General features: G+C 35.7%; 1 protein-coding gene across 1 annotated transcript; it reads left to right on the top strand.

The window, feature by feature from the left end:
* The first annotated feature begins 937 nt into the window (after window positions 1-937).
* LOC112568401 (deleted in malignant brain tumors 1 protein-like) lies at window positions 938-13,411 on the top strand. The gene is made up of 17 exons (XM_025245702.1): window positions 938-1,051; window positions 2,769-2,916; window positions 3,755-3,927; window positions 5,488-5,635; window positions 6,179-6,351; window positions 6,855-6,999; window positions 7,387-7,565; window positions 8,011-8,155; window positions 8,395-8,573; window positions 9,068-9,212; window positions 9,455-9,633; window positions 10,107-10,251; window positions 10,489-10,667; window positions 11,222-11,360; window positions 11,875-12,041; window positions 12,306-12,578; window positions 13,104-13,411. Exons 1-17 carry the CDS (start codon window positions 994-996, stop codon window positions 13,409-13,411), a joined length of 2,883 nt encoding a protein of 960 aa, XP_025101487.1. The 5' UTR covers window positions 938-993.
* The last annotated feature ends 1,250 nt before the right edge of the window (window positions 13,412-14,661 follow it).

Genomic DNA, 14,661 nt, shown 5'->3' with positions numbered 1-14,661 from the left:
CTCTTAGCTCGTTAATCTGATTGTGGACTTGCTAACATACAGACAATGACCTGCACAGGACACAAAGAGTCAATGTGCATAGCATGTGTGTTAAAAAACTGAAAAATTGCTTTTAGTTTGTACAATAACACTCAAAAATCAATTTTTATTAATGAATGCACTTATTTTATTTTCAATGCTATTTTCTAGTAATATGAATAATAGTAACAAACTAGCAATTACAAAGCTCACTAAAGTGACAAGCTAGGGCTTTGAATTACCATCAATGCAAAAGCAATCAGAGGAGGGTTTCTGCCTTACGGAGAAAAACCCATGGTCAAGTTAGTCAACACAGAAAAAGAGTAAAAGCGAGATAAATAGGTTGTAGAGGTTGTGAAAATGCTTATACTGAAAGGAGAGGAAAGAGATTACCAGACATGACGCCTATAAGCTTATATTCTTGATACACACACCAAACTCTGCATTTGTTTTTTTCGACTGAAGTTATTTGTATATTATAGAAAGTTGTAGTTTAACATCTGACACAGTCAATGGGTCAAATCTACTGTCCTTTTTTTATCTCATATGGTGCACTCTTACAACAAAGGTTACTCCATTAGAAGCTCTTTATGTTTCTTCTCTTTATTTTGAATGTACGACTCATGAACCTCCACCTCATTTGATAGAGACATTATATTATACTCTAATTATCAGCAAGGATTGAAACTATGGCTCATGAGCTAGGTATCGAAAAAAATTAAACAAACTGTCATCACAAAACATAGAAGGCATACGAAACAAACATGGCTCACTTAGTCAATTATACATGTGTGACTTTGCAAACGCACACACAAGGACCGAGAAGACTACAACCATATCAGGCACGCGATCATTAGCAAATGAGAGTATCCATCTTACTTCCTCGTTGAATCGGAAGCTGGTACACTGCAGTCTCCATCTATTGTCTTGTCAGTAAGACATTCGATTGTCTGACAAACATCGACACACAGCATCATGATGTACATGGCCATCAGTGTTTACTGGATCTCTGCTCTCCTGACTGCAAGTGTCGGTAAGAAGTCACGCACATAAACCAACTAAATTATTTAGTTGTAAATGTTATTCTTTTATTGTGACCTGCCCATGCTAAAGATACCACGCTGTTAAGTTTGATGGTTAATTGTATGGTTAGTTCTTAGCTACCCACATCTGCAACAGAAACAATTGTTGGATTTGGCTGTTTTTTTTAAATGTCTATTGCTTTATCTTTGTAATTTTTAATGCTTCATTTGACACGCATTCCTGTTATATTTACAGGCACGTTTTCCTCACAACCAGAATAAAATTTCACTTCCTTGTTGTCTAATATATAGAAATGTCTTGTTCTTCGAGTGTGGTTTACTTCCTATTTACTACAACGTCTTGTTACAAGATGCAGAGAATTGTTAGTGATGTCGCCAGTGAAGAAAAACTTGTTCTTTGGTTGTAGCTTCTTTATTACAGTTTCATTTTACAACTGGGTCTTTACTGCAGCAGAGTTAGTGCATTGAGGATATGTAAGCATCTCCATCTGAAAAATAAGTTGTCTGAGGTCTAAGCACACAACTTTGGACCAAAGCACTTGACCAGTCACAAATGATGGTCCCCAAACCACTTTTGCTATAAGCAAATTTTCCAAGCAATTTAAGTTTTGTCGTATCAGGAAGATATGTTGATATTTCTTTTATTTTTGTCCATGTCATAGAGGGGAAAGGGCTTTTATTTTCTTCTCGGAGTAGAGATAATTGTCTACCACGGCTAAAAAAGAAAGTCTCAATTATATTGTCTCACTTTCTACGTTGATTAGCAGATATCAAAAACAAAGAGACTAATTACTAATTATTTAGAAATTTACACTAGACACATGATCAGAATTTCTTAGATAAGAACAGCCGTAAATACTTGCAAAATATAGCGCCCAAAGTATCTCCGACATAAAAAAAAGTAAAAGTCAATCAACTATTTTTGTAAAGTAGTTGAACTATCCTAAAAAGCAAAACTATTTCTGAAAAAAACTTAGAAAATTTGACATTGTCAAACAAGGTTTGTGCAGTGAAATGATCTTTACAAACCATTAATCGCGACCTCAAAATCATTTGAGAGCTTTGAAACATATATTATTCAAAAGTTTAAAATAGTGAAAAAGACTATATATATATATAAAATACAATTATCAGCTGTACTGTGAGGACTTTTCAGGTGGTGTTTCACGAGGTACACAAAGTCACTCGCTAAGTTTTTCTCATAAAAAAAAATTGCCTGAATGCTCTCTGTAACAAAATTATAATTACAAACAAATAAAAATAAGAATTAAAAAAAGAAAAAAAAATATATATTCTTAGTACATTAAACTTATTCGGGTCCCTGCCGCCTACAAGAAAGCACAAAGCAAAGGTATAGACTCTCCCAGCTAGGGTACGAATGGAAATTATATATATATATACATATAATTTAAACATTAAAGGAGGTAAAATACTATTCAAATACTGGGCAGTCAGTAGTATGGCGCCCCGCTACCTCCCCGCTACCATTACCAAAAGAGAAACTGAGGTAAACATATTTGGTGAGACACGTCCCTGGCAGCACAAATGACAGCAAGTCTTCTTGGGGGAGCTTCAGAGAAAGGACGTCTATAGATATTAGTCAATTTCTTTTCCCTTTGAAAATGATAATTACTCTTGAGAAAAGTTACTTCTATCATTTAATAGATTAAGTTGGTGACATATATATATATACAGTAACATTGTCAGCTGACCAGATGACAGCACGTCTGGTTGACGGGACTTCACAGGCAGGACGTCTGGAGATATTTTTCAAAGGAGAATGGAGCACAGTGTGTAACAATCAGTTTGGAAAAAAAGAGGCTGAGGTAGCTTGCGAGATGCTAGGATTCAAGAGGTGGGCAATCTTTCTTTTTGTAACGCATGCAATAGAATGCAACATGTAATGTTATGGCTTTAGTGCAGAATCCTTGTGTTATTAATGTACCATAGGTTTTGTGAAGCGCCTACACAAATTTTAACTTTTTAAAGTCTTAGAGCTGTAAGATATTGTCTACAATATCACAGGATGTTTTACAGTTTCAATAATCTCGAAATATCATATCTGACTAGGAATTTCGAAAATCCGTGATTAACATGTCAAGCACTATTGAGGATTACATATTTAAATGCTGGCTAAGAACTTCAAACAGTTATTTATAGAAGATTAGTCTTTTATTTATCAAGAAACAATAAAACAACTTACAACGAAAATAAAATATTAATCTGTTTTTATCGACGTTCAGTGTCGGCGTTATGGAGGCAGCCATTGTAATTTTAAATTCGATAATCTAATAAAACTTGAAATTGTATGTTATCATTCAATCCAAGACTATTCATCACTATTTTATATGCATCACGCAATGTCGCGACCGTGAGACATTGTGAGAAAGGATTGTGATAAAAACACTTAAATTTCATGATTGTATTATAGTTTATGCATTACTAAAATATTTAAGCCGCAGTTAAGCTGTTTGGACCTTAATCACCGCGGCTTAATAGTACTGTGAACCTTCAATTAAATTACAAACCTGATGGGAACTGGCAAAGAAAAACAATAAATGACAAAAAGACAAATTTTGTTTGCAAATGCTTTGCTTCTGCCACATTGATTAGTACATTTATATGAATATAATACATACAAATAAATAATGTGTCTCTTTTATTATTACTAATTTAACATTGTTTTCCGACAGAAGTGGAGCAGGAGCTTTCAGCTCCCGAAGATATGGACAAGGTTCAGGTCGCATTATACTTAGTAGCGTGATGTGTAAGGGAACAGAAACCAGTCTGGAACAATGTTTCCATGACCCCCTGTACACCGGCTACTGTGATCACTCGGACGACGTTGGCGTCGCCTGTAACATCAGTAAGATATATATATATATGTTTACTATTGCAATTTCTCAATTGCACCCAAATTCTAAATGAAGGACATTTCTAATAGAGGTGATCTGCTTATCCCACTGCAAAATCTTATTCATATTTGAAATCAGGATAGTGAATTGTACGCTAAGATCACTGACATCACGACACCCTACAGGACAGTACATGTCAGTAATAACACAAACACTGCCGAGGATTAAAGTTAAAAAGACATATTTCTATATGATTTGTAACCTTGGCAAAGAAACACCAAAATCACCACCCGAAGCAAGTTAGGTCTCAAACACCAGTGTACACACAGTTTATTTTCAGAAACAAATAAAATATGTATTCTGTGTATGTTAGAGCGATCGTGGTGTGTGTGTTTGTGTGGGGGGGGGGGGAAGGGTACGATAGAGAGAGCTGTGTTCAGTTTAAATGAAAGAAATGTATACTGATGACAGTATGATACTGGTGATAATGGTATTTACGGAAAGTACGAGTGCCAGCCGCCTTACGGGATGGATTGCTGTCTTTATCACATGATATACCAGCATCAGGACATCTAGACAGAAAACAACGAACCCCTTACCATGCTAAGCGCAATGGGCTGGTAGAGAAATTTAAAAGAAAAGTAATTATAAGCCGCTTGATGTGAAGACAAGGATCCAGTCCCATTCTCCTCTTTCGCCAAACCTTGGCTACATTGAATAAAGAAATTCGATGCCGATGCCGATGCCGATGCCGATGCTGACAGAAGTAGTCGTCGTTGTCAATGGGGAAGAGAAAGTTTGTGTGTGTGTGTTCGCTCACACATCAAGGCACCGGAGTCGGGTAGTATGACTCATTCAGGTGATGTTCCTTCGGTGGCTGTACATGGCATTATTACACAGATATAGTCATCGTGTGCTGTTCTCTTTTATTTGTTGTCTATCTCCAACATTTAATAACAAGACTGGAGCAATAAATAAAAACAAGCTTTTGTGGAAAATTATGAAAGGATCTTTTTTCTTATTATCGTAACCTAGAATCAACATTTAATAGAGCGGCACAATTCCTACTCGCATCACCGCCTGTAGTCCAAAACTAATCTTTTTGGTTAACAGACCGAACTAAACTTTGGTGATATGAAATATTTTAATATTTTAGAAGGATCATAAGGAGTGACGATTTGAAATAAAACTAGGCTGGACAAAAATCAGGGGATAAGTATTATCACAGGATAGACTTTATAAATTGAAAGAAGCCAATGATGCGCAACCAGATGTTTGTGTTCTTGATTCTATTGGCGTTTTCTAACGCTAACGAATATGGCTTTTAGAAAATTTTAAATAAGCAAAAGTTAACAATCAAAGAGCAAAACAATTTCTCTTGCACAAACTTTCTTTCCCACTCATCATTTATTTGTTGCTTGCTTTTGCTTGGTACCGATTTTAAAACTCCTCTTCCTGTATGTATGCATCTGTTAATCATGCAACATGAGACTTTTACACAGCTTGTTTCCATAAACTTGCTGAAAAGAAAGAAAGATATAAATATTACATTTTGGTGTTTAATTATTTAGCTCAACAGTTAAGAGCTCGTGTGGTCGGTGGCACAGCGGTGGCGGGACGTCTGGAAATCTTTTACGATGGAGAATGGAGCACAGTGTGTGATGATGAGTTCGGTGAGGAAGAGGCTTTGGTAGCCTGCAGAATGTTAGGATTCAACAGGTATGTGTAGCCTAAGGCATTAATTAAATCCATTGTAACCACAAGATATATGTTTCCCTTACACGTTGAATCCATTGGATGCCTACAGAGTCGTGGAAGGAAGAACATGTGGGTCACTAGTTAGCAATGTTTATATTCATGTCTGTCCTTCTGAATCACTACCATGTGTTCCCAGAACCGGCATAATAGAGCCGTGGTCTTATTTTTTTATGACATGAACTGTTATTCAGGTTGACTAGCATGCTTTAAACACTTTATATTCTTCAAATTAAAATTCTGGCCTCCGATACCGTTTAGCGGAGAGCACTAACGACGGTAATACCTGAGATTAAAGGAGGATGGCACGCTGCTTCTCACGGTGGCCGTCGTGGGGCGGACCGCACGTGCATGGCTGAGATCAAGCTACTGTTTAATCGCAACAAGTAGAATAGCATTAAAAGGGTGGAAATAAACTAAGGTAGTGTCGCTCTATAGCTAAGTAATGGTAAGAATGTTTGAGTTTAATATCTATATATTTTCGCCTTTGTCTCTGATGTCGGACAGCACAACAGCAGTAGCCGTGGGGTCAGACAAGTACGGAGAAGGTTCAGGTTCGATTCTGTTTGATGACCTGCAGTGTGTGGGTAGCGAAACCAGCCTGGTGCTGTGTGAGCACTCATGGTTCTACAGATATGACTGTGATCACTCAGAGGATGTCGGCGTCATGTGCAACATGAGTAAGTAAACGTTCAAAAGTGAGACATTTATATTTGCTCCAGCATTAAATTTATTTGTAATAAATTAGTTACCGTTTTGTTAATAATGTCTATATTAGCTTTAATAGGGGGAGTAGAAATCAGGTTCGTCCCAAAGTGACTAACACATTATTATTATTATTATTATTATTATTATTATTATTATTATTATTATTATTATTATTATTATTATTAAGAACACAGTAAATATCTTTAAATAAATTGTGAGAAGCAATCAATGCTATAGAGTATAGACTGTGTGTCCTTGTGGGTTTTGACAGGAATTCGACAAAACTGTTTCTTAGCCATCTTTAAGTGCATACAAGTTCTCTTACGAACAATGCTAAATTTACTCTGATAGTCCAATTACAGACTAAAACTATCGCATAGTCTTAATTAGTCACCGTTTAGGAAGTCTGTGTTTTAAATGATTTTTGTAGTGTGGTTTCAAGAACACACTTGTTATGTGGTGCATTTGTCAAAAGATCCGCTAATCGCAAGGCTGGTAAATGGAACTTCTGAGGCAGGACGTTTGGAGTTGTTTTTTAATGATGAATGGGGCACAGTGTGTGACAAAGGATTTGAACCAAAAGCTGCTCAGGTTGCCTGCAGGATGCTAGGATTCAACAGGTTTGTCATTTATTATGACTTAGATATCGCCAGGAAATATTCCAGGAATAAGGTTAACTTAATAATCATTTGCTAAGCACAAATTTTCTATATTTGTAAGCAGCAAATCTTAACTTACATGTAACTTAAAGTTGCACAAGGTTCGATAGCATATTAATATTTAGAATTTTTGATGATTTTCTGTATCACATATATAAACAGCACCGAAAAAAAACCCAACAATGGCTGTAATCTCTCAAAATATGAACATGGATCAGGCTATATTTTTCATTATTAGCTTGAACTGTCATGAGAACTTGGTTTATTGGTTCTTCTTTTGAGAGTTTATTAATTTTGTTTCTAGTTTATTTTAAAGTGTTGCTCACTTTGTCACTTGTATGTAAACAGCCTTACAACAACAGCAACAGCAGTAAACTCCTCACAGTACGGACAAGGGTCAGGTGACATTCTTCTCTCTAATTTGAAATGTCTTGGAATGGAAACCAGTTTAGATCAGTGCAGACATCCAGGTTTCTATGAGAATAACTGCGATCACTCACGAGATGTTGGTCTCATCTGCCACATCAGTAAGATTAAAGAAACGTTTATTTTATTTTTTTTTTTAAACTACCTTTATTTTTAATGATATCAAGAAAAACTAAAAAAAAACTAATTCGACGATAAAGTCATACCATCTTGAAAAACATATTCTTTGCTGGTAAGGATGGAGCTAAACAAAGAAAACAGAGAAGCAGCTAACGGATATTTTAGATACCAGGTCAAAGTAGAACTTTATTTTAACCAGGGACCAAATATGGGACGAAAACGAGCATATAACAGTGAAGGAAGTTTTTATAACAGATTTTGCAAACATTCACATGATGTCGCATACTCTGCTACACAACTGGACAATATTTGCACAACATTGAAGTAGCAGATTTGTTCACTTTATCAGTTGCCTGTCATTTGAACACATGATTAGATGTAATGTAATTACAAAACATAATTTTCATATGATGCTATGGTTCAAAGGACCGATAATCGCAAGGCTGGTAAATGGAACTTCTAATGCTGGGCGTCTGGAGTTATCCATTAATGGTAAATGGGGCACAGTGTGTGACAAAGGATTTGAACCAAAAGTTGCTCAAGTTGCCTGCAGGATGATAGGATTTAACAGGTTTGTTATCTATTGTGACGAATATAAAACTAAAAAATGTAAGGGGGGAAGAAAGATTATTGAAAATAGCCTTTACGTAAACAATCATGCTGGATATTTATAAAATAGTTGTCAATTTAAACACTAAGAGCAAAACGGCAATACCATCTAAATTAAAACATGTTGTTTGCTGCCTTATTGATTTCATTTTGTATATGAATGTCTACATTTTGCTGATTTTTGCTACCATACGAATACAGCACTGAAAAAACTGCGGCAGCTGTAAAATCCTCCAAATATGGGCAAGGATCAGGGGACATTGTTATTTCTGACTTGAGCTGCAATGGAACCGAAACCAGCTTAGAGCATTGCAGCCATCCAGTCTCTTATAATAACCACTGCAGCCACTCACAAGATGTCGGCATCATCTGCAACATCAGTAAGAATTTAAAAAAAAAAAAACACCTTTTTTAACTTTGACCGAACTATATCGGACTTTTATTTCTAGTACAGCTCTTATCGCTTGGATGTATAAGAAGTTCTCGGAAGAAAGTAAAAGCTGTTCTACCTACTATGAATCGCTTGCTGGAATTTTCTTTAGGTCCTCAGTCTTATCTTACTATGTGTGTTTGTGTATTCATGCGTGTATTGGGTTTTTGTAGTGCGAATTGTGTGTTTTTAATGACTTTAAATAATTGTAAGATACATTTAATGCTAAAGACTGTGTTTTCGCGCAATTGAACACGAATGTGACAGAGATATTTGCTACGCCAGCCCTAAGTTCATGCTAGTTCTCTTACAGAAAAGGCCGGCGATATTATGTCCGTCTAAACACAAACTTATCAAATAGTTAAGAAATACTACACTTATTTATAAAAATGTTTGCAATATGATTACAAGAAAACAGTTGTTATGTGGTGTAATTGTTAAAAGAGCCGATGATCGGAAGGCTGGTTAATGGAACTTCTGAGGCTGGACGTCTGGAGCTTTTCTTTAACGGTGAATGGGGCACAGTGTGTGACAACGGATTTGAACCAAAAGATGCGCAGGTTGCCTGCAGGATGCTAGGATTCAACAGGTTTGTCATTTATTCTGACTTGCGTAAAACCAAGAAATTTAACGGGAATATTATTATTTAAAACGATCTTTTCATAGTCACAGATATACGATATTTCTTGAACTATCTGTTTATTTTCTTACTAATGGCAAAGTGTAAATGCAAAGCTATCTTGTTTTGTTTAGCTTTTTTCGTTTTTTTAAAATTTGATGCATAAGTTTATTTCCACATTTTGCTGATTTTCTGTCACCATACGAAAACAGCACTAAAAAAACTGCGATAGTTGTAAACTCTTCCAAATATGGACAAGGATCAGGCAGCATTCTTCTCTCTGACTTGAGCTGTCATGGATCGGAAACCAGCTTAGAGCAGTGCAGCCATCCAGGTTTTTATAACAACCGCTGCGGTCACTCGCGAGATGTCGGCATCATCTGCAACATCAGTAAGAATGAGAAATGATTTATTCTAACTTTAAACAACCTCTCTATGTCTCTCTTATTGGTGATGCAGTTGAACGGAACTGGATTACAGAAAGAGCTTGAAAAAAAGAAGATGCTGTTTTAACAACTATGGGGCACTGATCTGGGATTTATCTTGAACCTGTGTCTTACCTTGCTGTGTGTAGTCTTTAGTATGCATGCACGTAAAGGGCTTTTAGAGTGCTTGTACGATTGTGTGTGTCTGTATTTGTCCCTATGTCTGTGAGTATAGAGAGAGTGTAATGAATCCAAATAGTTTAATGACTTTAAATAAATTCTGATTGGCAGTTAATTCTCCAGACACGGCTAGCAATATTATCACCGTACAATGATAGACTTAAACCAACACATAATTAAGGAAGACTACACTATTTTTAAAAGATTTTCGAAATCTGATTACAAGAACATAATTGTTCTGTGGTGCAATTTTTAAAAGATCCAATAATCGCAAGGCTGGTAAATGGAACTTCTGAGGCAGGACGTCTGGAGTTGTTCCTTAAGGGTGAATGGGGCACAGTGTGTGACCAAGGATTTGAAGCAAAAGCTGCTCAAGTTGCCTGCAGGATGCTAGGATTCAACAGGTTTGCCATTTATTCTGACACGCTCAACTATAAAATATGAGAGAAATATGATTATTTCAGCGAATCTTTTCACAAGCATGAATGCTCGACATTTATCAAAATGTCTATGTAATACTAATGTCAATGCATAAATACAATGTAACTTATAATGTTTTAAGCTTTTGCTGTTTTATTGATTCTATGTTTAGTTTATTATTACCTTTGAATGACTTTGTGTCACATGTATTTAATAAACAGCACTACAGCAATAGCAATAGTTGTGAACTCATCGACATACGGACAAGGAGCAGGCGACATTCTTCTCTCTAATTTAAAATGTCATGGAATGGAAGCCAGCTTAGATCAGTGCAGCCATCCAGGTTTTTATCACAACCTCTGCAATCATTCACAAGATGTCGGCATCATCTGCAACGTCAGTAAGAATGAGAAAAGATTTATTTTAATTTTGAAAAAGGACACCTCTCTTTTTTTGGTGTTATCACTTTTTACTTGTTAGAAGATCAGATGAAGACTAAAAATAATAACATGAAATAACGATATTTATGATACTGCTCAGAGATATTATTTTGCCCCGACAATTCCATATGTAACAGCTCAAATTTTCGCTTTTCTTTTCACATGTTTCTTTACATTAATATGTATCTTTTTAAAAGTTATGTTTTCACAACATGACCTGATTACTGTTTCTACAGATATAAAGACGGGATCTCTTCCGTTGATGATGAAGAGATTAATACCAAAACGGAAAATAGTTGCCTCCTAAAAAGCTAATATTGTGTAAAATTTAAAAATTATAGTACACTTAATTATGCCTTCAAATGATTTGATTAGAATTAAGACTTAATAAACTGAAAAAATAACCTTTAAAAAGAATAAAAAATAATTGCGTGTGTTTATTAAGATGTGTGACAGATAAGTAACCAAGCATCAGACGACATCGACTGAATGAATTTCCACCTTATTATTACAGGTCCTCGTTTAACAGGACCTGGCCGTACAAGTACCAACATGGGGCGTGTAGAAGTGAAGATCGGAAGAGAGACGTTTACATTGTGTGTTAACGACGAGAAAACCGTTGAAGTTATCTGCAGACAACTCAGTCTACCTTCGTGAGATACTTGTTTTGATAAATGAAGCAGCATGAGGAGATATTAACAATGCTAAAAAAATATTTAATATTGAATATATGTAACAAATTGTAAGCATAAAGTTTGACAGGGTGATAAATTTTAAAACCAAAGATATTGAACATGCAGTTACATTTTTGTACACCTTAACAGACAGGCAGACAAGTAGACAGATGTAAGACTGAAGCCGAATACCAGCTTTACGTGATTCTTTTAACATCTTAAATAATAGATGAAAATGAATATTTTAAGATATTCATCTGTGTGATTGTGATGTAAAAGTTGAAAGTATTATCTACTGAAAAACATTTGTTTCTTGACTCTCTCTCTTTCACACACACACAAACACACATGCCACAACACAAACGATACCATAAAAACGTTTTCTTCAAGTCACTAAAAATAATTTGATTTCAAAAAGTTAATTACATTCGAAAATGCCTACTTAGAACATTGCTAAGAAGAAATCACTTTCGTTTTGACATTTCTCAATTAGAAATTACCTAGCACTCACAGACGGTTGGTTATTCGGAGGGAAGAAGAAACCTTTCTTTAAAGCGACCCATGTTTGTTACGGAGGAGAGAAGAGTCTTTCTGAATGTGGCTGGAATAAAATTACCAATGACTGCAACTCCAAGGACGCTGGAGTATATTGCAGTAATGGTAATGTTTTATTAGCTTTTTTATTGGTTGTTGTGTGTAGACCACCATCACAAGTTTTGCCTTCGCATTATAATACATGACTATTTGATTACATATGTTTTTCTTTTCTCGTATCCTGTCAAATAATTTTTTTATAAAAGTACTCACGGCTTCTTTGTCAATCTTTCTTTATTACATTTATTTCTTTAATACAAGTTCACAATATTTGATTATGAAAAACATTTCTGACCACTTTTTTGTATGTTTTATGTGATGTTATCGCAGGTAATAACCCTTTTATAGTGTCTGGAGCCGAAAGATATCCACTTATAGAAGGAGCAAACAGAGATTTAAGGTGTGTGGCACCAGGAAAGTTTCGGAGGGTCATTGAGTTCACATGGCCACACACAGCTGGCGGTCGTCCTGATGGAGATCTCCTGACCTTTGACAATCTGACGAGAGAGTTCAATGGACGTGATGTGTCATGCCGTGCCAAGTATAAACTTTCTGAGTATGATATGTACATAGAGAGTGACTCTCAGGTGCTGAAGGTTTACTGTAAGTAAACGCTGATACCAGCTCAAATATTTCTTTTTTATTGACACGTGCCTAATCTTTACTGTAGCAATAATTCAGCGAAAAGAAAGGTTATCTAAATTGTGTAAAAAGCACAGAGAAATGTGCGCCGTTTAGTAGACTGGAAATCTATTTACAAAAATCGTAAAGCTTCCCGGATAAAAATTTAAAAAAAACAAAATTAAAAGATAATTGAGATAATATATAAAATACGTAATCACAGCATTGTTATGGTCTTCGAAAGTGTTTTATTGTCATTTAGTGAAACTCTACATAACATGATAACGAAAGAAAATATTTGTAGTACAGCGCTAGTGTAAAAGAAAAATAAAATAAAAATACTAAAAATTCATACTTGGCATGAACAGTGGATGGAAAAGAATCCTTAAACATATTTTTAACTTTTTCGTTTCATTCTCTGCGCTTTATACAGCACCCTTCTGCTTCGCAATCCAATCACAATAAATTTCTCTACATGGGCAATGACAAATGTTTTGTAAATTACAGATAAGCCGTTGATTACAATAACATGGACTAATAACACCGGGGAACAACAGCCTTTGTCAAGTCTTTCTGAGTTAAACCCTGGACACAACGTGACCCTGTGGTGTAAAGCTGACAGCAACCCTCGCCCCGCGTCCATCACGTGGTCAGGAAGAGTGAACAGCACGACTGGGGAGTTACGGATCCTAGCGGCAGACCACGTGACACACAGCGGTGTGTACACCTGTACCGTCGTCACTGAAACCGTTGATGATGACGACAGACTTCCGCTGACCTCATCTTACCAGCTCACTCTCGGTGTTCAAGGTTGATATTTACCCTCATTGTCCAGAAGCTAGTGCAAAAGTATTTTTAAACTGAGTTGAATAATAGCATTACAAACACGCTTTCCTCTGTCTACACAAATAAGTAAGTGTGTAACACTTTGACCATGACATATTTACACAACAGTTGCCAAATTCTTTGCGTTTCGTTGCCGTCAGCAGTGCGACTTTCCGTTTTTCATTATTTCTCTATTGATGTGACCAACGCTATTTTACCATCCGCCAGAAGAAAGACCAGTAACAGGTAAGTGTTTAAAAATTACACCTTCAAAGAGACTTTATGAAACTGATATATTTTAATTTTTTTTAATTCTTTCTTGATCCTTATACAGTCTCTTATACTCCTTTGTACATGATATTTTAACTTGTTTGCAGATATGAATGTGTATGGCAGTATCTAGTAAATGTAATTTTATCTGACACACATTACATGCACATTACCTGCATTGTTAGGGTAAGTTCTGTCGTGCTAGAGAAAAATTTGTCCAAATAGGTTAGATCGTGTGTCTTTATGACTGTGTGTGTGTGTGTGTGTGTGTGTGTGTGTGTGTGTGTGTGTGTGTGTGTGTGTTTCCTAGGAAAAAGATTTGTAATTAATATTTTGTAGGTGTTTCAAAGTAGATTTTCGTACAGGAATAGAAATGGGAAACATTATGTAAAACGTTTGATGCAGAATTTTTATTGAAATGATGTACAGTTAAGTGACGACAACTGTGGCTCTATTTAAAAGATCACAATCGACAAATTAATTAATAGAATACCTTTAGTTTGCAATTTATGTATCAGTTAGAGTGCAGAAATTGATAACAGTATCCTGTTTCAGCACACCATCTCTTCCAAATATCTCACCGACAAGCAGAAAAGCCGATGGCGTTCAACTGGGAGGAACATAATGTCAGTCTGGTATTCCAGAGGTTACAGCCATGACATTTGGCATCCTGATGGAAATCTCCTGAAGTTTGACAATCTGATCAGACTACGCAAAATCGAAAAAATTGGCTTTGTATTGCCAGCAGCAATTACATATTAACAGATAGCCAGTTACTAAATGTTCCTTTTCCTACATTCCGAAATAACTTTAATAAACTAGTCCCTAAGGACATCTGTTGCAAAGTATTCCTATTTATCCATTTATTCAGAAAATGAATAGCAATTTTTTCTCTTTAAATAAAAGACCTAAAATATTGCTAGCAGCTCCACAATCCATTTCAGGTTTTTATAGAAACTTGTCAAAGACT

The sequence above is a fragment of the Pomacea canaliculata genome, linkage group LG7 (genome assembly GCF_003073045.1).
Source record: "Pomacea canaliculata isolate SZHN2017 linkage group LG7, ASM307304v1, whole genome shotgun sequence".
In the NCBI taxonomy this organism is placed as follows: Eukaryota; Metazoa; Mollusca; class Gastropoda; order Architaenioglossa; family Ampullariidae; genus Pomacea; species Pomacea canaliculata.
This window is presented reverse-complemented; position numbering and strand designations above follow the sequence as displayed.